The following is a 25,004-nucleotide window of genomic DNA, read 5'->3' as shown; positions in this document are numbered from 1 at the left end:
TAATGCCTCCAGGCCATAGAAAATTATCTATGATGTGAAACCGCCATAGAAAATGACGATGAACTTCGTTGCATGAAATTGCACAAGCCCGAAAGGTTGCCAGCAGTTCGTGGCTTTCAACAAACCAGGAACAGAAACTGTATAAACGACGATGGTTTACGGTATTTTCAGCTCTTAAATTTATGCGTTTATTTGGGTTGGCACCAGCTAGTGTCACTGCTACTTGAGAGAGCAATAAGGTAAAATAGGATGTCCAGATAGTTGTCATATATCAGTAAAAAACAAGCATTGTGCACCTTCAACCACATTTTCATACACAACCCTAAGGTAGTGGGGCGATCCTGCCCTGCTATACGAAAGCATGGTATTACTTCTGCGCAACCCAAAGGTAATACAGCTATCTTCAGGTATAACACACTCGCACACCACTTCAGCAATGCCTCAGCCAAAACTCCACCGCTCCTGGCCTGCCTAAGCCGGATAAATGCAAGGTCAAAGTTCATTGTTTGTTATGACATGACAAACGTACATTGATACGAAACAAACGGAGAAAAACTCCTTATCGAAGTCCATGTTTGCCGCAAACACACCGCCGTTGTTTGTGAGGCAACAATGCGGTTACTGTGACGTGACTGTATAATTTAGATTTGTCGAATGTTTGCTTTGTTCCGTCTCTTTGGGAAGTGGCTGGTGGATTTACGAGTGTTAGTTTGCCTTGAGGTCACACATAAGTTCAATTATAAATAAAAGTTTTCTGGATATGAGTAATTTGCAGAGGGAGCTTTCCTGTGCTAATGGTGGAGTTTTAGTCACTTTATCGAAACGCCAGTCTGGGGATAACCAAGCAACATTGTCCTTTTTCAACTTTCAAAAGTGAAAAAAGATGTTGTCATACGAAGCACAGTTTTACGGTCAAAGACTTCCTCAAGAAGTGCAACAACCGCCATTACTTCATTTTCGTAACCATTGAATTTATATGTTACCATCAAACCACTGGCAATATTTACAATACATTTTTACACGTTAGTTTGAAGAACCCTCTCTGTAAAATGGCTACATTCATGACAACACGCTGATTTCATTCTGTCTGTAGCTTACCAGCACCCTCTATGGACAGTCGTGTTAAGTCAAGCGTACAGTCATGTGCAAGGTGCGAAATTCGTGGAGTTGATTTCGAGCCCTGCGCATTACGAAATACCCGCCACGGTTGACTGCACGTTTCCATTTATTGTTGAATGGTTTGTGTGAGACGGTCACGATTTTGTGTGGCTGTTATTTGTTAGCAGGAAGTAAAGCGCCTTTCTCATACTTTCTACCTTGTTTTGAATAGGAATCAGACACAGGATGCTGTAGTTTAACTAATAAAGTATTTTGTATGCGGAAGGTCTTTAATTTTAGGGAGTTATTGGCTAGTCAACGTTGTGCAAAAACATTGGAATGAAAACTGCAAAGGGTGCAGGTGTGAGCTGCAAGTTAAGTGTTTGTTTGCAATCTGACATGCTTAGTCATGTGCTGGAACTTTAAACCACATTTAAATGCATGTGACTGCCCAAACGCTTGCGGTAAGCAAACGTTGGTCAATATTTATCCGCGGATCACATGCTAGTTTCAACACGCGCTGGTACGAAGTGTTTGTATTCATGCAATCAAGCGCCGGATGCAGAGGCGCGAAGGTGCATATGAGTCATTATTAAAACGACGCGTTACAACACGCGGAACAAGACGAATCAGTTTGGAAGGTGGATATGGTTTGCGGTGTAACTGTTGGCATCTTTGCAACGAAGAACTACATTATGAAGCTTACAACCACACTACAGCTGTAGTTTCAAGCTAGAGATTTCATTTATAACTTTATATCATACGTTTTCAGTTTTAAGGGTTGACTGTCGCCTATGTCGCCTATGGCTTGCAATTATTAGACACTGCTTCAGAAGTTTGGTCTGCGTACAAACCCCTAATGACAAAACTGCTTCGTTGCACAAAATGCGTTTGGCAGCCGATATTTCATAGAAGTCCATTGTATTTGAGAACTTGTATTTTACTTGCAGAGAGTTATTATTGTATTTTGGCAACATGCGGCGTCTAGGTGGCGCTGTGGCGTCGATGCTGCTTCTTTGCGGCGCGGCGTTTGCCATGGAAATAGAAAATTCAACGTGTTACAGCGACACTAAGGTAACATGTACATTCAGTTACAATTTTGTTGAAAAAGTCATTCTCATTTCTCAAAAAAGCATCGGGGCCCTTGAGAGATAGAGAAAGTGTGGATACGAGAACCTTTTATGGAGGTTACAAGAAATTATATATTCAAAACCAACCTTTACAAAAAATCCCTCAGTTATAAAGCGGATAATTGTGTTCGTGGGTCCCCTAGTCCAGTTTGTGTCCTGGTGCACCGCACCGGCTGCACCCACCTCTCGTAGAGCCTATAAAGCACATTCAAACATCACGTGATCTTGGCAGTTCAACGTGTACGATCAGAAGTTCAGTGACCTCAAGAGTCACGTGGTCGACCTTAGCGAGTTCCGCGGTAATGTGACGGTTGTCATCAACGTGGCAACCTACTGAGGTCAGACACCTACCCAGTATATGGGAATGAATGCACTATTAGAAGTAAGTTCAATATCTTCTTGCTTCTGACTTGGTTAGCATTTTTTGATACTTGCTCTTGCAACGTTCGTAATTTTGTACTTTGGGCCTAGAGTGGAATATTGTGTTTTGACAAACCCCATATCTGACATAAACCTATCATAGAAATGAACCTATTCCCATTTACACATACTCGTGGGACGTTTTTGCTGCCAATCATTCTGACGATATGCCCCACATATATCCGAAACCCGACAGTTATAATATTAAACATGAGACTATAATTTTGCTTACCCAACATTTCTTCAGCAACACTCCAACTCTCCAGTTGTGATTTTCGCGTTTCCATGCAACCAGTTCGGTCTCCAACAGCCCGATCACAACGACGAGATCGTTAACAGCGTGAAGTACGTGAGGCCTGGAAACGGTTTCGTTCCCAATAATAAGTTGTATTTCTTCGGAAAATCCGAAGTCAACGGCGGGACCGAAGATGAGTTCTTCACCCAGCTGAAGGTAACGAAGAATTTATTGTTTTTTTTAGCGCTAGACGGCGCCTGTGAGCAGTAATATTTTATTACGAAGAACAAAACTTGAGGTTAACCAGGGTAAGGATCACGGTGCCGCAATGAAGTAAATAAATTAATTGAAATACTTGAGTGCAAAATAAGTGGAATTGATAACTTTGAAAGGGAAAGCCAAAGCTATAGGATGCTGTTAATCATATTCTAAGTAAACGTTTCGAACTCATACTGCATGGGTTAATCATCAGTAGTACTATATTGAACTGAAACACCGAGTAACAAGCCGATGCTGCTGTCGCGCAACACGCCCCCGGCTTGCTACTCGATGTTGTTGCTGCTGTTTCCCTTCTGCCCTTCAGTCCTTTATTAACCCGACGCTTTTCTGCAACAAGTTCAATGTAGTAGTGCTGATGATGAATCCAGTATGAGTTCCAAACGTTTACTTAGAATATGATTATTTGAAATACCAGTTTTCCCGGGATCGAAATATATACGTGGTCGAAAATACACTTCAAACATAGGAAAACCGTTTTGTGAACGTTAATATGCTATAGTGTACCATCGAAATTTGACCGTTGGTAGCATATGAGAATAGATACTGCCCATTCAAACGCACAGCATGTAAACTTACTATTGTAGAATCGTGTTAAAGTTTTCATTGTAATATAGTAGATGTAGTATCAATACAAAAGGCAATTGTATATATAAATATCGACGTAAGTCTTTTGTATTGATAACATGCCCGTTATATAGCATCAGTAATGAATTGTTTATAGATATAGTGTGTTCTATCATAAAACCGAGTCGCCATTGTTATATTGTTCCAAACAGGCTTCATGTCCACCAACTACAATGAACATCGGGTCAACAGACGAACTTTACTGGTCTCCAATCAAGGCCAACGATATCTACTGGAACTTCAATAAGTTTCTCATCGATAAAGACGGGAAACCCAGGTTTCAAAACAGGGTTTAGGAAATTAAAACACTGCGTAGTCTCATTTACATTTCAGTAAAATCGTCCTCAGCATACGTGATAATGTGATGGCACAGATGATTTTCTTTAGTTTGTTACGTAACAATGCCTTTTGTTTAGATATCGGTTCGGTAGCGGGCCCCTGGCTTCGCAACTCGCTCCTTGGATCTCGGACCTCCTGAAGGAGAAAAAATAATTCCTGTCCAAAAAATCTTCGCTGTAGCGACAAACGCAAACACGTATCATGAACTTCGATGACGCTTTCGTCGGAAACTGCGCATGCGCAGACGACCGCAAGCCGAAATATGAGCTCGTCACGTGACTTGCCGGGTCACTGGGGTTTTAGTGCATTCACCCTGGTGACTTTGGCGTCATAAAGATGACTCTTGTTTTGTTACGTAACAGTGCGACTTGTTGTTTACAGTAGAGATGTCTTTTACTTGAATAAAAGTTTTTAATCGCGTTTTGAAAATAATTTTCCCGACTTCATAAAAGACGGTTGAGAATGGAAACGAGTTTGATTTAAATCATTCGAGCCATTATGACTGCAGGAATTTAATGGTCTTTGAACTGTTAACATAATATAGCATTTCCGTGAGCGTTGGACTCCAGAGCCTCTATTTGATTAAACGCAAGCCATTGAACGAGTCAGCGGCGTTTATGCTAAAACAGCTGGCCGTCCTTTAACCAAAGCTTCCTAAATTGACGAGCGGAAAAGCTGTACGAAGACAATGGTTAGGAACGCGCTAACGCGATTAGACGCTAAATTTAAGCTGAAATAGCGGGAGAACGTAATAAACAGTGACATTTGATGAGGATGTCGTGTGCGCGATGACATGGAATGTATGTTAGGACATTCATACAGAAGATCAGTTAGTTATACTAACAGTTGTTGAAGTGTATGTTATTTATTGTTACCGGCAGTGTTTCGGTTTAATTCGGTAACAGTAGTGCTAGCTGTACAAAGGAGAATTTGTCTTGAGGGAATAAAATTGAATCATAGTTCAAATAAATCATTTTTAAAATTCAGTCGCAATTATTGCGAAATTTGCAAGAGTTAACCAAAAGGAATTCGCAAATATAATTGAGAATAAGTTAGCTTAAATCAGAAATCCATATGTGCAGCCAAACCACGATGCGATTAAAACAGGAAACTAAGCTTTCCAAATTTTCCTTGGGGGAATTTATCACTAAATTGCTTCCCCTCGTGTGTCCGGGTTTCATTTTTTTCACTCGGGTTGTTCATAAGTTGAATGCTTTTAACCGAGGGCCCTGAGTTTTGTGTTAATTTACTCGTTCTGTCGAATATTTGTTGAGTTTACTGGTGAAGTGCGTTTATTTGAGAGTTTGAGATTCACAACTAAAGTGCATTGTTCGAATATATTGATTGTCATTTTGCTTTCAGACAGCCAAAGGGACGTTTGGGGTTGTAACCCTGGGCTTGCATGCACCAGAATGATTTTCGGTGGATTGATTTTAACGTTCTGTGGAATCGCAGCAGCTTACGAAACGATCGTAAACTCAACGTGTTACGAAAACCCGAAGGTAATGTTGCAACTTTGTGGCCATAACTGTTGTAAATTTAATCTTATGATTGTGATTTGGAAAAAAAACTGCGCCGAGGACTTTTTCCAATGTAAAAACGTTATGCTGTGGTTGCTTTAGAGATATGGAAACAGCAGAAGTCGGAATGTGAAATTTGTCAATAACAGCAAAACGAAGTGTTGTAAAATATTTCCTGATTCAAAGCACATGAGTGTACAGGAAACATTAAAGTTTCCGTTCGACAAAATCATCAAAATTAACAGCTGTCGTGTTGCCAGATGTTACCAAGTTAAACTTGAATTTCAGTATTCCGTTTACGATGAAGAATCTCTAGACTTGGATGGAAATGAAGTTGATTTTTCTCAATTCCGTGGAAATGTTTCCATTCTTATCAACGTGGCAACTTACTGAGGCTTAACCATTGATCAATATCACAGCATGAACGCACTACTCAACGTACGTATGTGCGTTATTCCTACGGTTGCTTGAACCAAATGTGACAAAAAATGGCTCGCGGGCTGATTTTGACCAAAAATGTTTGAAATTATTTCCAAGTGTCGTCCTTAATGGTATGCTGTTTTAAATCAAGCTTCTTTGCCAACCATTACCACCTTCGAACAAAGGTCACGTATATGTTTGGTACGTGGTAGTTGCATTGAATGTGACGAGAATAAATAAGCTCTAGACCCCTGCCCTATGCCATGCAGACAACCAAGTTTAAAGTTTTCTCCGTCTTTATACAACGTTTTAAACTAGTGTAGTGATAAATATGACGCACAGTCACGGGTTTGTTTCCATGGTTACTCTGTACATATTAAAACGGTGTTGACTACCGAACTGATTAAAACTTTGCACTGCCACCACACCTAACGCCGCAATCCAACATCCAGCTTTACGAAGATCTTCCCCTTATTATCCTCGCCTTCCCGAGCAATCAGTTCGCCCTCCAGGAACCGGGAAAGGATTCGGAAATCTTGAACGGAATCAAATACGTCCGTCCCGGTAACGGTTACGTTCCCCACCGCAATATCCACTTCTTCACCAAGACTGACGTCAACGGGAAATACGAAACAAACCTCTACGGTCGGGTCAAGGTTCGTTGGTTTCGCGTGTCACGTGGTAACACCGGTGGTGAGATTGACAACGTTCTGGAAATAATAATTTCCGGGCTGCTTTGTTAAACAGATCAACAAAATACGTAAACAACGTATCTTTGGGAAAAATATGATAATATACAGAACACGATATAATATACCGAAGGCGACCTAACACAAATTTGCATGTTTAGTAAAAGTCTGGTTGCGGAAACACAACCTTTAAAACCGCCACGAAACGTTGATTCGCTCTGTAGCATCGTCTAACGGAAATTCTTTTTGCCATCAGAATTCGTGCCCAATCGCAAGCAAAGTGTTCGGTTCACCAACTGAATTTATGTACAGTCCGCTTAAGTTCAACGACATTACTTGGAATTTTAACAAATTCATCCTGGATAAGTCCGGATATCCAAGGCAAGTTTGTAGTTTTGGTTGCAATATTCCAGTGCAGGGCTCGACAACCTCTTGCATGCAGGAATTTATGCAACACCAACTGAATTACGACTTCATAATCCAATTTTGCAATACGTACAGTATTGTGTTAAGTGCCCAAATGTCCGGAAAGTGTATGAATTTACCGATAAAAAGTTTATACAGTAGAGCAATCGCGACATGGTGGTGACCCCCAAAAAGGGTCAACAAAAGGGTCATAGTCTAATATTTCAAAAACAAAAGAAGATCGCAGACAGTGTCTGTTCCATCTTTTAAAAACCCACCGTGTTTTTTGCAGATTTCGTATAGAAAGTTCCACACTCTTGACACGTTTGACGCCTTGGATTAATCAACTGCTCGCTGAACCGTAAGTAAAATACCAGTTTTATGCTGTTCGGTGAACTTGGCATTGAGTTTTCTGTTCTAGTCGTACTTTGGTAAAGTCAATGTAATGTTATACAAACTATTGGATCAGGCCAACACACTGAATATGATTATGAATGATACGATGATAAAACTGTGCTATCTGAAAAGAATTTGTATTATCATCGCAGGTACAGCAATGAAGGAGTTGAAAACAAAATACAAAACATCATCGAGGCAATTTTGAACGACTATTAATCTTCCTGTAAGGAAAAAGGAAGCTTTTACGTGTATTTATTGTTCGCTACAGCAAACTCGCATCCTGTCCACGTGCCCACAAAACTTTTAATGACGCCCAGTCTGCAAACTGCGCATGCGCAGATAGACAACGGTCGATGGGTACAACGTAATGCGTGACGTCATCAGAGATTTGGTGCGTTATCTCTGACGACAGTGACGTTACATTACGTTGACAATTTTTGTGTCACGTTCAAGAGAAAGTTTGGTTTTGCAACAATTTAGTTTCGTTGTGAACGTTTGTTTGTCATGTTTCTAAAATGTAAACATTTTGAATAAAATTGTGCTTATTGTTATTTACGGATTCACTAACAGCACTATTTCAAATTACCATTAAAAATGGAATACTCAAAAATGGCATTAAAATTAAATATAAAAACGAAGGCAAAAATTATACGATGTCTATGAACAATTAAACCTTTGCCCGGTAGAGGGCGGCAGTGGTACGATCGTTATGGCAACGTGTTTGGAGGAGCTTGGGTTCCAAGGCTGTGAGAGTCCTTGATCCTGAAAGTTGTTTAGGGTGAAGTGTTTAGTGGAAGTAGTAATTATTGATTTTTGAATTTGTAAAGAGAGTTTAGTCTGAGTTTAACTGCTGTAACATTGGAGGTTTAATTGATACGATTGTAAAATAGGCAGAGTCATTATCGCGGTTGATTCTGTGGATACTTGTTGTTGTAGTAAGAAATAACATTGGTTAGACAAAATTTATCGAAAGGTCAACGATGTGGTATTTTTCATATTTAACCTCACCATATTTGTGGGTCTCAGACTGAAATGTTCATAATTTGCACTAAGGATTCTTTTTGGTGAATGCTGTTTGCATGGATCAGTAGAGATTGCTTTTTGGTATTTTATTGTATGTTAGTTAATTTTTTTCTGTGTTAATTATCAGTAAGATTTCGGAATTGTATGACATTTATTCCAAACTAATGTAGGCCCAAGTATATAATATTTATTGTGGGCCGCATACCCTATGTATATACTGATTTTAAAATCATTTTAAATAATATTGTTATCTGATTAAAATCTTGCATAAAAAATGCAACTTCAAGTTTGTGCAGATACAAATTTAATGTCACATTTACTAAAATGAGTTGTAGCCACTTGTAGAGCAGAAATTTAGAACTATTATGTTTATCTTTTCTTCCCTGCAGGAGTAAATAACATGTTATCAATCATGTAGTTCCAATGTCTCCGTTTTGCTCTGGCTTTTAAACTTTTGTCTGCTTCCTTAACCAAGAGCGATAAGAAGAGATGTTCTTTCACAAAAGCCATTGCTTATGGATGTAAAACTCCCATCAAAGTTTCTGCACTCAACCAACTCATTCTATGCAACTCAACATGGCTCCATGTCACAACATTCTCTTTGCATGAGCAAACCTTTGTTTGTTGATTGTTATGCGGCAAAAATTGAGCTTACACATCGACCAAACCTGCAGAGGAACCAAAGTATGAGCCAGTTTCATGATACCGGTCGAAAAACAAATGGTGTTGGGATGAATAGATCGCCTGTGCATTTCCTGTTACCTACTCCACTTCAACAGAATCAAATCAAGTATTTCTCCTCACCTACTATGCATAGGAATGCTACCATATTTGAAGGTTCAACAATAGCAGAAAAGAATAACCCCAACAGCCCCAATAACAGACAAAATCTGAAGCCCATAGTGTCGCTACAAAACATTGGTAGATCGTATTCAACTGCCCCAAACATGGGGGAAATGCAAAAAACAAAATCAGTGACAAGAAAAAAATCTGCAAAGCGACCAAAATCTGGAAAAAACAAAAACAAGAGAAAATCAAACTCATCGAAAGGTAACAACAGAAAAGCTAAAAAAACTGCAACAATTCCAGTTAAGAAAGATTTAAGTTCATGCTTTTCTCTCTACTCAAACAATATGTCACGTACAGATCAACCCAAAATTGACATTTCAAACACTGCGCTTACAGTGGACAAGTACAACATCAAAAAAATCCCCCAGTGCAAATCTGCGACCGAGCCACGGAGGGCAAATATTAGACTCCCTCCTCAAGCGACAAACTGTCTGAGCTTGTCAGCAACCACAGAAACACGGTCGGGTCTAAATGTGGAAAAATATTCAAGGCATCTGTCACTACCAGATGGAGGGGATGTTGGGCCAGACAACCAGGGGGATACCCTCCAACCAGCCGAAAGACCCCCCTTAGAAACAATTGACACTTCTGTTAACCTACCACTTCCACCTACTGCAGTGCTGTTGTCTGATGGCAATGTGAAACCTATCGTTAAAAGGTTTACGGCTCCCAGACAAGGTAACACATGCTATACATGATAATGATATGCTATTTTGTCGGCGGTTTGTTGGTGATGATGTTGTGGTTTTAAGGCATATTCCACTTGAAAATGGGACACTATCTGATTGTTGCACTGAAAACTATTTAACATTGTAAAATCATGAAGTATGGTATATTTTGTTATGCTCTGCATGATGGTTAAGTATTACCTGATTCTTGATGTGCAGTATTGTTAGCACTTGTTGGTCCATTTGCAGTTCACTGTGATATCAAGTATATTCAGTAACCAAATAATCAACCATGTTTTTGTAATTAATAGGAATTGCTCTTCTGGCACTTAAGTGCAAAAAAATAGCAGTATACATGTTTTTGTATATAATTAAAATTGATTTTCAAAGTTACCTTTGCAGCTTGAGTGATCAGATATTTATTTGTTTTGTTTCTTAACAGGTCAAAGGGAAAAAGTCACTGGGAGAGATTTGCAAAGGGTAGGCCTTCTTGAAACAATCTACATCAATGCTAGTTTTTGTGTTCCTGGAAACAAAAATAGAATTAATTCAATTTAAAGATGCTTGGTTTCGCATTTATTCAACATAATTTAAAAATAGGTTTTGTGGTGAAATAGAAGGCGTCGGTGTTAAATTATGTGAAGAACCCGCCATGGTGTTGTACATAACTATATGAATGCAGCACAAAAACACCGCTAATACATGAATACTTGAATGCAGTTGACTGCAGAAAACAGCTTGTCAAGCCGTCTTAGTCTTATTCACCACTATGGAACCGATTATCATGTCGTAACGCAACGGGCGGCGGAACTAAAGAGGCGAGCGCTTGCACGGAGAGAGCACAGAACGAGGGAAAGCGAAAAAGAAATAGCGGAAAAACAAAAACAGGAACAACGCAAAAAGGTAACCTTCCAATAGACAACGAGCTCTACTCCGTGCAACTTACAACAATAAATTTGCTTCTTTGTGTTTTCCTATGATTTGTATAAATACTGTGTTGAACTTCGTGTCGTCTTTAGATCTATGCACTGAATTATCTCATGACTAATCTTGAAATGGAAAGCTTCAAGGAATTTTACAAATCTATTCACGGAACATCGAAGTGAAATTCCGATGTTTGTTGCATCACTGTGTCGTCATAAGCGCGGACAGATGCGAAGATGTTTTATTCCGAATAAACGACTGTGAACAATTAGGCGGCTTTTTGGCTATTTGCAATTTCTGACAAAATCGATTGGCAACGCCCTTTTATAGAACAATGACTGGCGCTTGTTACGTCACACAGTATTTGTTGATTATTGTTTTCTGTCACCAGTGTTATGTAATTTTGCGTGTATTGCTGAATTCATTTGTGCTTTTAGGAAATGTCACCCGATTACCTGCTATGCTTCACGTGCACTTAGAAAAACGCGCTTCCGTAACAGATGCAAATAAAATAGAACATTTCATCGATTCAAGTGACGTATTTCTTCATTTTATTTGATCACAAAACGACACACACAAGTATACACAAAAGACATATAGCATGCGAACTTTTTAATACTATTTGTGTTCAAAATTAACATTAACGTGTTCTTTATCAATTGACAACCACGGTTTTAAACACAAATTTTAACCAAGCAACGATCTGAACCTAGGGAGAATGGCATTGCATAAAGTTTCCAGCAAACAGGGATCTTAGCGAATACTCGAAATGGAGGGTTTCGTTTTGGGGGGTTTTAAGGTCGCAGGTCGGTTCGTTTGCATCGAACACAACTGTTTCCGCAATCTCATCTTCGGGGAAACACCTATCGACTTCCGCTGGCGTCAGAGCCGTCGAATTGCTGATGAAGCATTTTTCATCGAGAGGTTTGAGATGGAATACCATCAGATGGCGGTTAGATCTGCGAATTATACGCAAATCAGTTGTTAATGACGTAATAGACATGCACTGTCGCCTTTTAGGAAACATTTCAGATGCCTAAGAGGACACAAATGGTAACATTACTAAGCTTTGTACACCACCTGATTTCGCCTGCAAGCTCTTCATCTTTGAATTCGGCAAAAATGTCTTTCGGTGTAAGCGTTATGTTGCACACACCATCATCGCGCACTGTGTGACGTTGCATGACGTAACAATGGTGAACTGGCGTCGGTTGACTAGAAAGCATGAAAGCAGTGGATTAACAAATCCCCGTTTACCGAAAACAGGTAATGGTTACAACATTGTACATACCTGACTGGTACCGACTCCTGGTTTGTGACGTTTTGATCACGTGGACACACGTTAGACCAATCATCGGCCAGGAAGCACATAGCAGTGAAAATGGAGGATCCTTTGTCCTGCTTTTGAATGTCGTCTTTTCTGCAGTTTTTCAATATGTTTACGCAGGAATAAAACAGTTTAAAACGACAGCAAAAACGCTCACAATTATTATGTTAGTGAAAAACGTATTAAGATATATAATATATTTCCGATGCACTTCCGTTTTTGCAGCATTTGAATAGAACCACTTAAACAAATAAACTTGCCTGTTTTTCGGAGGTTTGTTTGCAGAGCTTTGCGTCGATGATGATTCAGCTTTTGAGACTTTCAGTTCCTCAAACCGAAATTCATCGAGGAAAAATGTTTTGCCTTCCCCGTATGATATTGTTGGTGCTGGTTGGGGTTTTACGATTTCGATGGGGCAGATTTCTAACGAAGTATCACTAGCGAAGAAAATAGGTACTTATTGAACAAACTAACCGCAATACATTAGTTTTAACACAAATTTAAACAGCTAAATCTTATATAGGCCCACCTGACGTATGCAGCAGAAAAAATAACCATTAGGAAAACACTACTGAACAAACGCAACATCAATGTATCCACAATTTTAACTTCAAATATCACCAACAAACCTCATGCCTTCCTGCCATGAACACTGCGCGGCTTTCCTGCAGATATCTTGGGTCGGTATTTTCACCACACTCAAAGAGGTTGTGCCTGTCCAGTTGCTGTACAACGGTTCGTATTTGTAGCACATAGAACGGGCAGAGCCGATAAGACAGATACACAATAAAATCACAGACAACATGATAATTAAATTCAAGCAAACTGTTTTAAAAGCAACCACGAAGCTCTGAAAAGTGATGCAAGTCTGTTTACTTCGTTTTCAAAAAATGTACGACAATGCTGTGTGACGTAACACAACGTCCCTGTTAGAAAACAATCGTGTACTGTTATGAGACAAACACACAGAATCAACCTCTTAAATGCAACAAAGGTGTTAGGATTAATCCAAACACACCAAAAAAGGGGCTTGCACGTTTGACCAAGAGGTGCCAGTAGCTAGATAGACACCTGCAATTTCCACAGGATTCCATAGATAAGCTTTTTGTTCAACTATTTGCAGTCGAATCAAAACCCTTGAAGCAAATCAGGAATTTGCAATCTGTTTCCTGCTTAACCTTTGTCTCCAATTCATTAAAACCAAAAGCTGTGCATGTTGTTAACTGCTCACCACAATCGAGCATTGTTTGGTATGAACGCGACGTGTTTTTGTTATTTGTGACGCATTAAGTGATTCACAATCGCGGTTTTGGATGTAAACAAAATATGTTTGCAAACCGAACTGTTAATGTAAACAGATTGCTTGTGCAAAAGTAAACAATGCGCATGACACATTGAATTAGCCTGTTTACTTGCTTATTTGTTGCACAAAATTTAGTTAAAGAATCATTTTTTATGTAATGCGGATCTGAATAAGAATACTATAATGATGCCCTGATGGCGCAATATATATTCTTACACTTAGGCGCCTGGGACGATTTTGCAATCACATGTATAGTCCTAGAATCAATATTCATTCGTATTACTCTCCAAGTATGTTTGTTATTTTTGCGCTGGCACACGTAGTTATCGAAATCAGACATGTCATGACATGTTGTGTATGTTCTACAACTTAATGAAAAGCCCCTTCTGGGCAAAGGGTTTCGTCGAAAAGGGTTTTGCGCAACACACATTGTCGCAGGATGTAATATCATCCTTCTATTTACTTACAGGGAAACCTATAACGGCGAACTTTTCAGCACTTATAGTCATCCATTTCACAAACATCCAAAGTAAATTTGCTTCTAAACGGAGACAGATATTTAGCCATTGTGTTCTTTTGTTGAAGATCGCGGAGGGGGGTCTGTTTCAATGGAATCACGTTCGTAAATACAACGGCGAAAGTTCCCTGAGTCAACGTGCCGATGTCGTAAGCTAAATCAACACATTGCACCAGTTTCGAAAATGACCAAGATATTCATAGATAAGACATTTATAAGCTCCCCATCACCTCAATACAGCATCAATTGTTCGGGAAACAACTCTGGGTTCGGTCTAACTCTGTAAAATGAAGTTGTTGGCTTTCATCTTTGTTTCTGTCAGTTTATTTCTTGCATGTCGGTGAGTACTTGTGTTCCATATACAACTTAGACGTTAATTCCGGTGCATTGTTCTTGCAATTTGCTTAATTCTATTCTTCTTATAATGACCAGTTGCATTGCAAGATTGTTTGAACTTAGCTTTAAAAATGCACATATTTTTGCAGAGCGCAATCTACTGATTTGACGTTGGTTCCCGGTGCCATTGGCGAGGATGTGGTTGATGCGACAATCGCTAAAATAGAAGCATTAAACGTGTTTCCAAACGACCTTGACCTTCTTAAACGGATTGCATTGGTGGAAAGCAACTTCGGTACCAACATTACTGACCCACAGGGCGGCATATGGCAAGTAAGTGAATATCAAAGATAATGAGGTACATTTATTTAAAGCAATAAATTTAAACGATGCTGAAGTATCTTCAAAATAACACTGAAAACTGGACTTTTAAATCTTTTCAGATTTCGCCCCAAATTTATTCACAAATTTCGGCTCCAGCCAATAGGATAGCTTTATTTTCTTTTATCGCTCCAGCAACCCTCGAGTTTGGATCAAGTATCACAAATCTGAGCAATCCTGACTTCAGGTGAAACGTAATTTCTTCTCTTTAAGTATGTACATAACAATTAATATTGAAATGAAGCTCAATCATCAAACATGAATAAAGTCATAAAATTTTATGATATTGAGGTTTGTATAATTGGCATTAATGTTGAACTTTACAGCATTCCACTTCGGTCCGCTCTGGCCGCTCGCCTTTACATTGAACTTGTGGAAAGACTGGGATCTACTGACGATCGTGGAACCGTTTCTGCTCAGGCAACTTGGTGGTCAAATAATTACAATTTAACTGGAGATCCAATGAACTTCGAAAACTTTGTGACGAACTACGAAAATTCACAAAGTATGTTTCGATATATATCTGAACAATTACTGTGCATCAAATGCTGCACATGAGCTTTTTTGTTGGTTCATTGATTTGGCAAACTAGAATATATCGAACTATTGTCTGGAAACGCACATTTATAAGATGGAGGTATTGGAAATAAGTACCAAAACATTACAAGCCAACGAACATAAAATAGCGTGTATCGTTTTTGGCAAAGTTAATCATGCGCACAAAGGAGATAAAAGTAAATTTAATTGCACATATGTGTTGTAGCAATGCTCCATGGAAGATAAAAAAATATATATCAAAAAATATGAAAAAAATTAAACAAAAACAGAAAAACTAAATTCACGGTGTTCTAAGATTGTACGATTGCTCGATTGGATATGTGGATATTGATTGATGGTTCTGGAAGTATCGGGGAGAATAACTTCAAGACAACACTTCAGTTTGTGGCCAACTTCTCATCCGAATTTGTCGTTGCTGAGGACGCTGTGCGAGTCGGGTTTTCGGTTTACAACGGTGCTCACACCTTCTACAGCATGTTTGACGAAGACACGAACAATACACAACTCATCAACAAAGTTCTTTCCACGTCCTATCCCGGCGGTAAGAGTTGCTGAATTGGAATAGTGATGAATCTACGTGAATATCGAAAATAATTATCAGAGGCCGTCGAGACGTGATAGGTAAAAGTATATACGTACAAGTGTTGAGGTCACGACTCATTACATACGGCGGCAACAATGCGCTTGCATGCCACAGTCGCGTGATGCGTGGAATGTGCCGCAGTCCTTTTCATGTGATTATTATTTGTGCGTGTAACTTTAAAATGCAATTACTTCCCTATAAATGCGTGTGTGCTTGCTTTGTTTTCCATTCTATGATTTGCAACTATACGAAAAAGTACAAAGAAACACAACAACAAGCATTTAAGTATATGTGACAAGCTGGCATGCAATAAATTAGCAATTTTAGGTTAACTTATAACCTAAAATATAAAATATTATAAAACCATTGGAATGCAATAGTAGATTTAAAAGAACACCAACTCATTTTTAACATCAGGTGGAACTCGGACTGGTTCTGCGATTCGCCACGTAGTGAACACTGGATTTCAGGAAACCAATGGTCTTCGACCGCTATCTGCGGGGGTTCCCCGAGTTTTAATTGTCCTAACAGACGGTCGAAGCCACGACAACGTGTTGATCCCTTCCAATGAGGTATGTGAAGAGTCAGTTATTATTCTTTGGGCCCACAAGCCTTGCCCTCGTTTAAAACCTTAAAACCTTAAAACATTATGAATGGAAGATCAATCCGGATTTGACAAATTACTAAGTTTCGTTCTATCGCAGTAGACAAATAAATTGTAACTTATATCCTTAGTTTGACTTAACATGGACTTTTGCTTCTATAATGAACAGCTTTTAAATAACATTTTTCACCACGTTTTTCATGTAACAATCACCATTTTAGGCTCGCAACGAGGACATTACAGTTTATGCTGTTGGAATTGGACAGAACATAGACCCAGTCGAACTGGACGAAATCGCCAACGATGCAAGTCGAGTTTTTCAGTTGGCTGATTTTAGTGAACTACTGACTGTGTTAAGAAATCAGCTTAACCAAGGAGCTTGTGCAGCTTCAGCCACCATTCCCGTAAGTCTAAATATTTTGTAAAGCAAATTAGCCGCTGAATTTGCATAATTTTTGTCGGGTCGAGTCAAACATTTATTGACCACGATATCGGAATCACACAAAGCTAATATTTATTTTAAGTCACTGGATATGTTTGTACATATTTGAAAATATTTATCTTGTTTTGCGAAAGGACAACACCACAGTACAAGTGCGAGTGACTCCAGGTAACACATATCACTCCACCGTCCAACTCCCAAACAACGGTTCGGTCACGTTGGAATTCTTCCTCAATGCCACGAGCATTCGGTCCCCCAGACTCAAGACCCTTCAAGCCGGTGTAGTTTACGGTTCTGCCTCGATCTCACAACCCAACGCCGCCTTGAACGACTTTTCGGCTGTACTTCAACCGGTAAGATTAGAAAATTACGAAAATGGTTGGAAAAACTTTAAGTTTATGTGTGCTGGAGGTATTATTTTATATCACAGGGTGCAAATGAAAAGTTAACATTTTAGGACATAAATCATGCAAGCGGGATTCTAAATTGTACAAAACCATATCTACACACAATGGTGTTGAGGTTGGCCATATCCAGATAGGAGACAAAATTAAACTATTCTTGTGACGACAGCAGTTTGCCAAAATATTAAACTGCATATTTAACAGGGACGGACTGTCCTTACAATTAATTCAAGAGACGATGGTGCTTCCCCAGTGTTGGCCGGCGTACCATCAAGGTTGCGTCGTTCCATTGGCAACACAGCAGCACCCAGCAAACCGCTCTACATCGCTCTACAATCAACCAGCACCGAAACACTTGACCTTGAATTTCAATCGACTCCAAGTCTCGTCAGGGCAGCTGTAAGTTGAACTGGTTAAAATGTATAAGTGAAACGTAAGCAAAAAACTTTACCCAATAAATCAGTGATCCTCAAAATTATATGCTTCGTGGCTCCAAAAGTAACGATCTGCTGGTCCCCAAAGGGGGTCGTAGGCCACCGTTGAGTAACACTACACCAAAGCTGGCAGGGCTAGGACAAGGCAAATTAGGACTGCTCCAAAATTCTAACATCCTTTTTAGGTGAGAACCGCGAACACAACATCTGCTACCAACACAACTGCACAACCTATGGTTGAAACAACAGTACAAAGTGTGGCTGCAACGACCGGGCAAGTTGCTCAAACTACTGGGACCATGGCGGGGACAACTGCAAGTGGAACACGTCATAATACTCCTTATGACGCATCAATGCTCTTCGTATTCATTCTGATTTTGCGTTATTTGTAATAGACGTTAGCTGTTTGTACAGTATTAGCACAAGTTTCAAGAATGTAGATGTAATTACTCAACAAACCTTAGCGTAATACCTTGGTGAAAGTACTTTATGTGTTAACATTGTTTGAGTCGTTATATCCCTAATTAGCAAAATGAAGTTCCAACTATTTTGCGTGGTAGTAAACAAGTAAACTACATTCACGATTATGAGGCAACTGCTGTAGTTTAAGTCAATTTGCAAATATGTGTCAAAGCAAACGGTTCTGTTCGTGGGCCTTTCCTATTCATGAGCCCCTCTCCCCTCTAGACTGGTATGGGCCGAGGTGCAACCTCTGTCGTGGGGGCTTCTTAGAACACATGTAGTTACACGAATAATAAATTACGATTCCGTGCGATGAACTATGGATGAAGAATCACAAAAAGCTTTTCTTTCAAGCGAAATGTTGTGAGAACTGATAAACGCGGGCCGGATACCAGTTCAGTACAATACAAGGTCAACACCAATGACTCAACAAACAATATTTTACCAAAACGACATCAAAATGCAGTGGTTATATACGCAAGGTACATCAGAATTCAAAACAAAATATACACTAGAGCCCTAAAAATAGCGCTGTATATAAATTTATTTGCCTCACAAATTTTGTTAAATTATTTCAACGAAAATATGCTGGACTTTGTCATGTAGACATAGTATTGGGGAAAGTGTGATGGCTTACTGAAGGGGTTTTAAAAGAAACAGTAGCGTAGCTATTATGTGTTAGAATTTATATCATAGTAAGTTAGCTAGTATCGTAGTCAGTTTACAGTTAAACGCACCAGCGAATTTTCCAGTATTCCGATAAGTGGCTGCTTGTTAAACGTATATTTGTAAAACAGATTCAATTTACGAAGATATTTAAAACGCACAAGTCTACCAATACTGCATTTGTTAAGTGAGTTGCTGTTGGGTCTGAAATCGTAAAATGAATTTTGCAAGATTGGCAGTTGTTTCTGTCAGTTTGGTTTTTGCCCGTCGGTAAGTAGCTGTGCTAGATACGATTTATGTGTAATTCTCGATGTGTTGTAGCAATAATTGCCAAAATTTTTACCTGGTACTAAGTGTTGATCGTTTCTTGTTAAAATGTATTACTCCACTGGAGGTTGCACATATTTTCTCAGAGCACAATCTACTGATTTGACTTTGGTTCCCGGTGCCATTGGCGAGGATGTGGTTGATGCAACGATAGCAAAAGTAGAAGCACTCAACCTGTTTCCAAATGACCTGGACCTTCTCAAACGAATTGCATTAGTGGAAAGCAATTTTGGTTCCAATGTTAGTGACCCACTGGGCGGCATTTGGCAAGTAAGCCAAATATACATTTTACCTTTAGCTGTATTTAGGAATATTGTTTTTCAGCTTTTTAATTCAAAATTTAATTCAAATATTTTTACTTCTTTTAGATTTCTTCCCAAATGCTTCTCAACATTTCGGCAAGCGCATCAGTAAACGAAACATTATATTCGTTCATCACCCTGGCAACGCACGAGCTTGGATCAAGGATTACAAATCTTAGCAACTCTGATTTTAGGTAAAATACTTCTCACAACCTTGATCCAATACTTGTGTGCATTTTTTGTGAAAAGTGAATTTACTTTTTTGAACCAATCACCTAAGTTGAAACTTCTATCGTAGCATTCCACTTCGATCCGCGTTGGCCGCCCGTCTTTACATCCAACTTCAACTCGGCTCCTCCAATGCCCCCGGAACCATTTCTGCTCAAGCAAGTTGGTGGGCGAATAACTACAACTTATCTGGAGACCCAGCAGACTATAGAAACTTGGTGACGGGCTACGAAAAGTCTCAAAGTACGATTCGATGTAAAAGAATAACCGTATTAATTTGCAAATAACAGTAATTTAACCCTGGCCTTGTTTATATGCAAAGTTGACTCGCCAATCTGACACTCTCGAATTCAATAAAAGGAAGAATGCAAACGCCTAAATTCTTTTCACCTTGCGATTTTTTTGATTGATCATAATGTTACCTTCTATCTTTCCTTACGACTATTTGTATTCATCCAAACTTTCTTTTACTTCGTCCTTTAAAAGATTGCTCAATTGCTCGATTGGACATGTGGATATTGCTTGACGGTTCTGGGAGCGTTCGACCCAACAACTTCATAACTCTGCTTCAGTTTGTGGCAAACTTCACATCCGAATTTGATATTGCGGTTGACGCTGTGCGAGTCGGGTTTTCAATTTACTCCAGTTTTCATATTCCTGTCAGCATGTTTGACGAAGACACGAACAATACACAACTGATCAACAAGGTTCTTTCCACGCCCTATCCCCACGGTAGAAATTGTGCGCCTTCTATCTTCGCAAATGCAATAATGTATTCCAGTAATTACATTTTGCCAGATAAGCAGCACTGTTTCATGCAATCGCATGATTGGCAGGATCGCCCCACTGCGCAGGTCCTTGCTTGGCGATCGTAGCTATCGTATCAAGATCATTAGCTACGCTGCAATGACTATAAACCTAAAGTTACCAGATAAGGCAACAATTTCAGATAACAAAATCTTCAAGAATAATACATTTTGCCTTACAGTTGGCTTGTGTGTGAAAGCGCATCATGAAAGCTTACCTTTTTATTGCAGGAGGGACAAATACCGGCCAAGCGATCCAACAAGTTGTAAGCAATGGATTTTTGGAAACCAATGGACTACGTCCTCTGTCTGCGGGGGTTCCCCGTGTTTTGATTATTTTGACGGACGGACAAAGTAACAGTGACGTCACGGTCCCTTCTGACCAGGTTTGTTTGTCGACCTGTTGTCGGTCCCGTTTAACATCTCCCAGGCACACACACAAGACCCACTGTTCTTTGAAACAACTCTAAAGCGTTTTTTATAGTGAGCTGTGGACAGGGCAACTGTTTCCACCCAATATGCCTTAACAGTGCAGCTATGAGGCAATTAGTTGAAAATAGAATCCATTGGGTACCAACCTAGGTGCAACCAAACAACTCTTAAGCTGGTTGACTAACCATGGTCTTGTCGGTTAGCCATATTATGATCAGATACATGGTGAACATATGTTGTCCATATTCCGTGGTAAACCCACATCTTACCTTTAAATTCCTGTACGTATGTTGTTGCAATAATCAGGCCCTAAAGGTCGTGACCAGTGGCACTCGCTGCATCTTACAAGGCTTTATTTTTTGGGGCATCGCTTTTATGCCGAATTCATTTGTTGAGATTTTGTCTGATATTTGCTGTGACCGAAACCATCCTGTTATCAAACCTATAATGAGTTCATTTAGACCAGTGCTTCCCAACCGGCGGTACGCGAGCACCTTTCCGTAATTAGCGGATATAGTTCGAATTAAAAAATAGTAAGTGATCTCAATATGTTTTTTACTTCATCCCCTAGGTTACTTTGTAACACTCAACTAGGTGGTACGCGTCGAAATTGTTTTACCTCTTAAGTGGTACGCAACCACAAAAAGGTTGGGAATCGCTGTTTTAGCCTAGGTTTCTCCACGAGGAATACCACACCTATAGCATACACGATTTTAGGCTCGCGGCAAGGATATATTGGTTTACGCTGTTGGGATCGGAGATAGCATCAGACGTAACGAGCTGAACGAAATCGCCAACGACACAAACCGAGTTTTTCAGTTGGCAGATTTCAGTGAACTGATGACTGTTTTGACAGATCAACTTAATCAAGGGGTTTGTCAAGCTGTAGCCGTCATTCCTGTGAGTATGCCTGCAGCATAGTTAATGCTATAGTCAATCTAAAACCTGGCCACGAATCATAATTGCTTTGCCTCAACTATACAATCTGCAGCATTTCTCCCCATAATTTAGAGTTATCATACACCGTGCTTATTCCGAAGATTTGTACTCATTTTTGCGAACAGTATCTTTCCTCCAAAACTTTGCAAAGTTTCTGTGAAATAAATCCAATTTCTGCATCAAATGCAAAGTTAATCGACAAGGTTTTCATAACTTCAAGAATAAGAGTAACATTTCCTCCTTTTTATCGTGTATTTCGAAAGGACAACGCCACAGCACATGTGCGAATACCACCTGGCAACACGTATTACTCCACTGTCCAACTCCCAAACAACGGTTCGGTCACATTGGAATTCTACCTTAACGCTACAAGCGATGGCTCGGGGACAGTTTATATTTCCGCCACAATCTCGCGTCCCAGTCCAGCTTTGCACGATTTAGTGATAATCCTTAAACCGGTAAGGTTGTAAGCGTCACCTGGGTGTATTGGAAAAGGACATTGACGATACATATTAGTGATATTTGTTTTAAGTAAGAATTTGAGCCTATGGAAATAAACGTTTCAATGAATGTGGTCACTTGTATCTATATTGTAAAAAGCAATGTTTTTGCGGCTTAGAAGAAAACTATACTTTGGATTTAAACCAAAAATCTTGATGACATCAATAGGCATGTAGTTTTTAAAGCCGTAAAACTATTGATTTGTCTATTGTTTGATACTATTGTTCCAAGTGGAGCCAATAATATGAATTATGTGAGCTGCAGACCGTATAGTATGCAATATCGTCTACAAGAGTCACACCAAGCTGCACTGATGAGATCTTATAGGTCAAAACAGTGGCCATCTGTCTGCAGTTCACAGAAAACGTATATGGTCTTTTAATAGTTAAACAATACGTTTCTAACAGGGTCAGAATACGATTGCAATTAACTCGAACGGCAATGGTTTAAATTGCATTCCCACCACATCAGCACCCAGTCAAACTCTTTACATCGCCTTACGATCAACCAGCACCGAAACACTTCACCTTAAACTTCAACCGTCTCCAAGTCCCGTCAGGGCAGCTGTAAGTACAGAAATCTATACATATTCTAATATTCTGTGAACACCTAATACAAATTATGACAATTAATTCGAATATTGACACTTAGTCCGACTGAACGACTAAACGTCGACATTGAACAATTTTTTTGGAAATATTAATATTATGACTGCACTATATACACAGGAAGAATATTGAATAGCCTACAGGCTTCCGGAATCCGAATATTTTTGGTATTGACACACCACTAAAAATCATTGGTCTGTATTTAATATTCAACATGACTTTTAGGTGATGACGTTAGCAGTCACAACATCTGCAACAGTTTCAACAGCGCAATCTACATTTGAAACAATTTCGCAATCTGTAACTACAACAACTGTCCTAAATGTGGGTTCGGTTGTAACAACAGAGAAGACAGCTAAATGTGGAACACGTCATAATCCTTCTTATGATGCACCAATGCTGTTTGGATTTATTCTGATATGGGGTTATTTGTATTAAATGTTGATCTATTATTGTTTGCCAGTAGTTTTAAAATATATATAACCGAGACACCTTCCGTTTGATTAAAATTTTCTGCGAAGTCCTTGTGTTTGCCAGTTGTCTAAAATTTACATTTTATTGAAACAGGAAATTAGAATGAAATTAAAGTCGAAATGTATAACAATGCAATATTTTTTATAACCTGTTAATTGGCACTGGCCTATGTGTAAATCACTAGAACCCAGCCTCTGTGTTAAAACCAACTCCAGATTTACGTCACAATTGTGCGTCACTATCTGGAGTTGGTTTTAACACAGAGGCTGGGTTCTAGTGATTTCCGGCCTATGTAGTGGCCTAGTGAACGTGTTTGGTTGTTTGTAATGTAGTACAGGTATATATATTATGTGTATTATCTGTCATACGTTTACTCTTTTCGGTCCATAAAATTCATTGTAAGACGCCATGTGTAAATATATATTCAAATCAACTCAGTGGGAAGAAATGGCATGTAGTGTGGTTAGAAGGAAAAATACATTTATTGCAACTTAAGCCTGATTTTGGAAGGTGGCGGTTACCATGCTTATTGTTCAATGATGCGTGTTAAAAGGCGCCAGTTTAGATAATTGACATAAAACGTGCTTGTTGTGTTGCTGCGTGAAGTTGGGTTGCTCGAAGTTGTGTTTGGTTTCTAAAGTTTGCTTCGTAGCATCCAGTGACAGGTTCGTCCACTGATTTCCATAATGGTGTAATGGCAGATATGTAGATGGAGGAATTCAGCACTTAAAGGTATTGCTTGTATTTAGTAATAATCAAAATAATTTCACTGTAGTTACAAAACAAAGAATGTCACCAGTAAACGTTTCATTATAACTTGATACACTGCAACACTACATTTGGGCTATTTTGTTTGTGATAAATGTTAATTTTGTTTGATAAATAGGAGTTTATGTGCGAAAAAGCCATGTCTGCAGCTCTCAAATATAGGTTTGTAACTACTACATTGGTTGTAGAAAATTTTAAGCACGTAACTTTAGACTGTGTAGAATTGGACGGTTTGCTTACTACTTGTATGTATTGATTTTTGTTTATTTATGACATATAAAAGCAACACTTAATATAAAAGCAATACACGTTCATTAACATACCGGTATAGTGCAACAACCTGCATTGTAGAACTAATACTTAACAATAATCGTCTGTGATCACTTAACAATAGGTAGCGATATAATGCGTTTCGTGTAGGAAACATTTGATGGCTTATAACCTGTGAAATTATATTATCGATCAATGTAATTACCTAAATTGTGATTTTGCTTCCTGCTTGGCAAGTAAAAATATATTATGAGATGACATTCGCAGAGTATCTTGTTTTTATGATTTGTTGCCAATTAGGAATCAAAAT

The 25,004-nt window shown here is 39.1% G+C and overlaps 4 protein-coding genes and 2 pseudogenes across 6 annotated transcripts; 5 read left to right on the top strand and 1 right to left on the bottom strand.

Moving 5' to 3' along the window:
* Nucleotides 1-1,328: 1,328 nt before the first annotated feature.
* LOC145903429 (glutathione peroxidase-like) lies at nt 1,329-4,545 on the top strand (annotated as a pseudogene). The gene is made up of 6 exons (XR_014402645.1): nt 1,329-1,459; nt 2,049-2,172; nt 2,461-2,610; nt 2,896-3,099; nt 3,939-4,063; nt 4,203-4,545. The product of XR_014402645.1 is annotated as a glutathione peroxidase-like (transcript).
* A 946-nt stretch (nt 4,546-5,491) lies between these two features.
* Nucleotides 5,492-8,089, top strand: LOC145903428 (glutathione peroxidase-like; annotated as a pseudogene). Its single transcript, XR_014402644.1, has 6 exons — nt 5,492-5,627; nt 5,934-6,083; nt 6,518-6,721; nt 7,011-7,135; nt 7,452-7,520; nt 7,708-8,089. The product of XR_014402644.1 is annotated as a glutathione peroxidase-like (transcript).
* An 885-nt stretch (nt 8,090-8,974) lies between these two features.
* On the top strand, nt 8,975-11,520 carry LOC145903421 (uncharacterized). Its single transcript, XM_082991505.1, has 4 exons — nt 8,975-10,108; nt 10,541-10,578; nt 10,819-11,001; nt 11,118-11,520. The coding sequence occupies exons 1-4, from the start codon at nt 9,097-9,099 to the stop codon at nt 11,202-11,204; spliced, it is 1,320 nt and encodes a 439-aa protein (XP_082847631.1). The 5' UTR covers nt 8,975-9,096; the 3' UTR covers nt 11,205-11,520.
* A 170-nt stretch (nt 11,521-11,690) lies between these two features.
* On the bottom strand, nt 11,691-13,161 carry LOC145901758 (uncharacterized). The gene is made up of 5 exons (XM_082989532.1): nt 12,979-13,161; nt 12,610-12,786; nt 12,314-12,442; nt 12,103-12,237; nt 11,691-11,981 (listed from the first exon to the last, which is right to left on the bottom strand). The coding sequence occupies exons 1-5, from the start codon at nt 13,152-13,154 to the stop codon at nt 11,732-11,734; spliced, it is 867 nt and encodes a 288-aa protein (XP_082845658.1). The 5' UTR covers nt 13,155-13,161; the 3' UTR covers nt 11,691-11,731.
* A 1,210-nt stretch (nt 13,162-14,371) lies between these two features.
* On the top strand, nt 14,372-18,498 carry LOC145903419 (uncharacterized). The gene is made up of 10 exons (XM_082991501.1): nt 14,372-14,509; nt 14,655-14,838; nt 14,949-15,073; nt 15,213-15,391; nt 15,740-15,985; nt 16,445-16,599; nt 16,853-17,035; nt 17,208-17,426; nt 17,682-17,876; nt 18,097-18,498. The coding sequence occupies exons 1-10, from the start codon at nt 14,457-14,459 to the stop codon at nt 18,301-18,303; spliced, it is 1,746 nt and encodes a 581-aa protein (XP_082847627.1). The 5' UTR covers nt 14,372-14,456; the 3' UTR covers nt 18,304-18,498.
* Nucleotides 18,499-19,414: 916 nt separating this feature from the next.
* Nucleotides 19,415-23,620, top strand: LOC145901756 (uncharacterized). Its single transcript, XM_082989528.1, has 9 exons — nt 19,415-19,636; nt 19,735-19,862; nt 19,967-20,139; nt 20,383-20,628; nt 20,934-21,088; nt 21,852-22,034; nt 22,337-22,531; nt 22,982-23,140; nt 23,408-23,620. The coding sequence occupies exons 1-9, from the start codon at nt 19,415-19,417 to the stop codon at nt 23,618-23,620; spliced, it is 1,674 nt and encodes a 557-aa protein (XP_082845654.1).
* The last annotated feature ends 1,384 nt before the right edge of the window (nt 23,621-25,004 follow it).

Source organism: Ascidia mentula, chromosome 5 (genome assembly GCF_947561715.1).
Source record: "Ascidia mentula chromosome 5, kaAscMent1.1, whole genome shotgun sequence".
Classification (NCBI taxonomy): Eukaryota; Metazoa; Chordata; class Ascidiacea; order Phlebobranchia; family Ascidiidae; genus Ascidia; species Ascidia mentula.
Note: the sequence above shows the minus strand (reverse complement) of the source record. Positions and strands in the feature narration are given on the sequence as shown.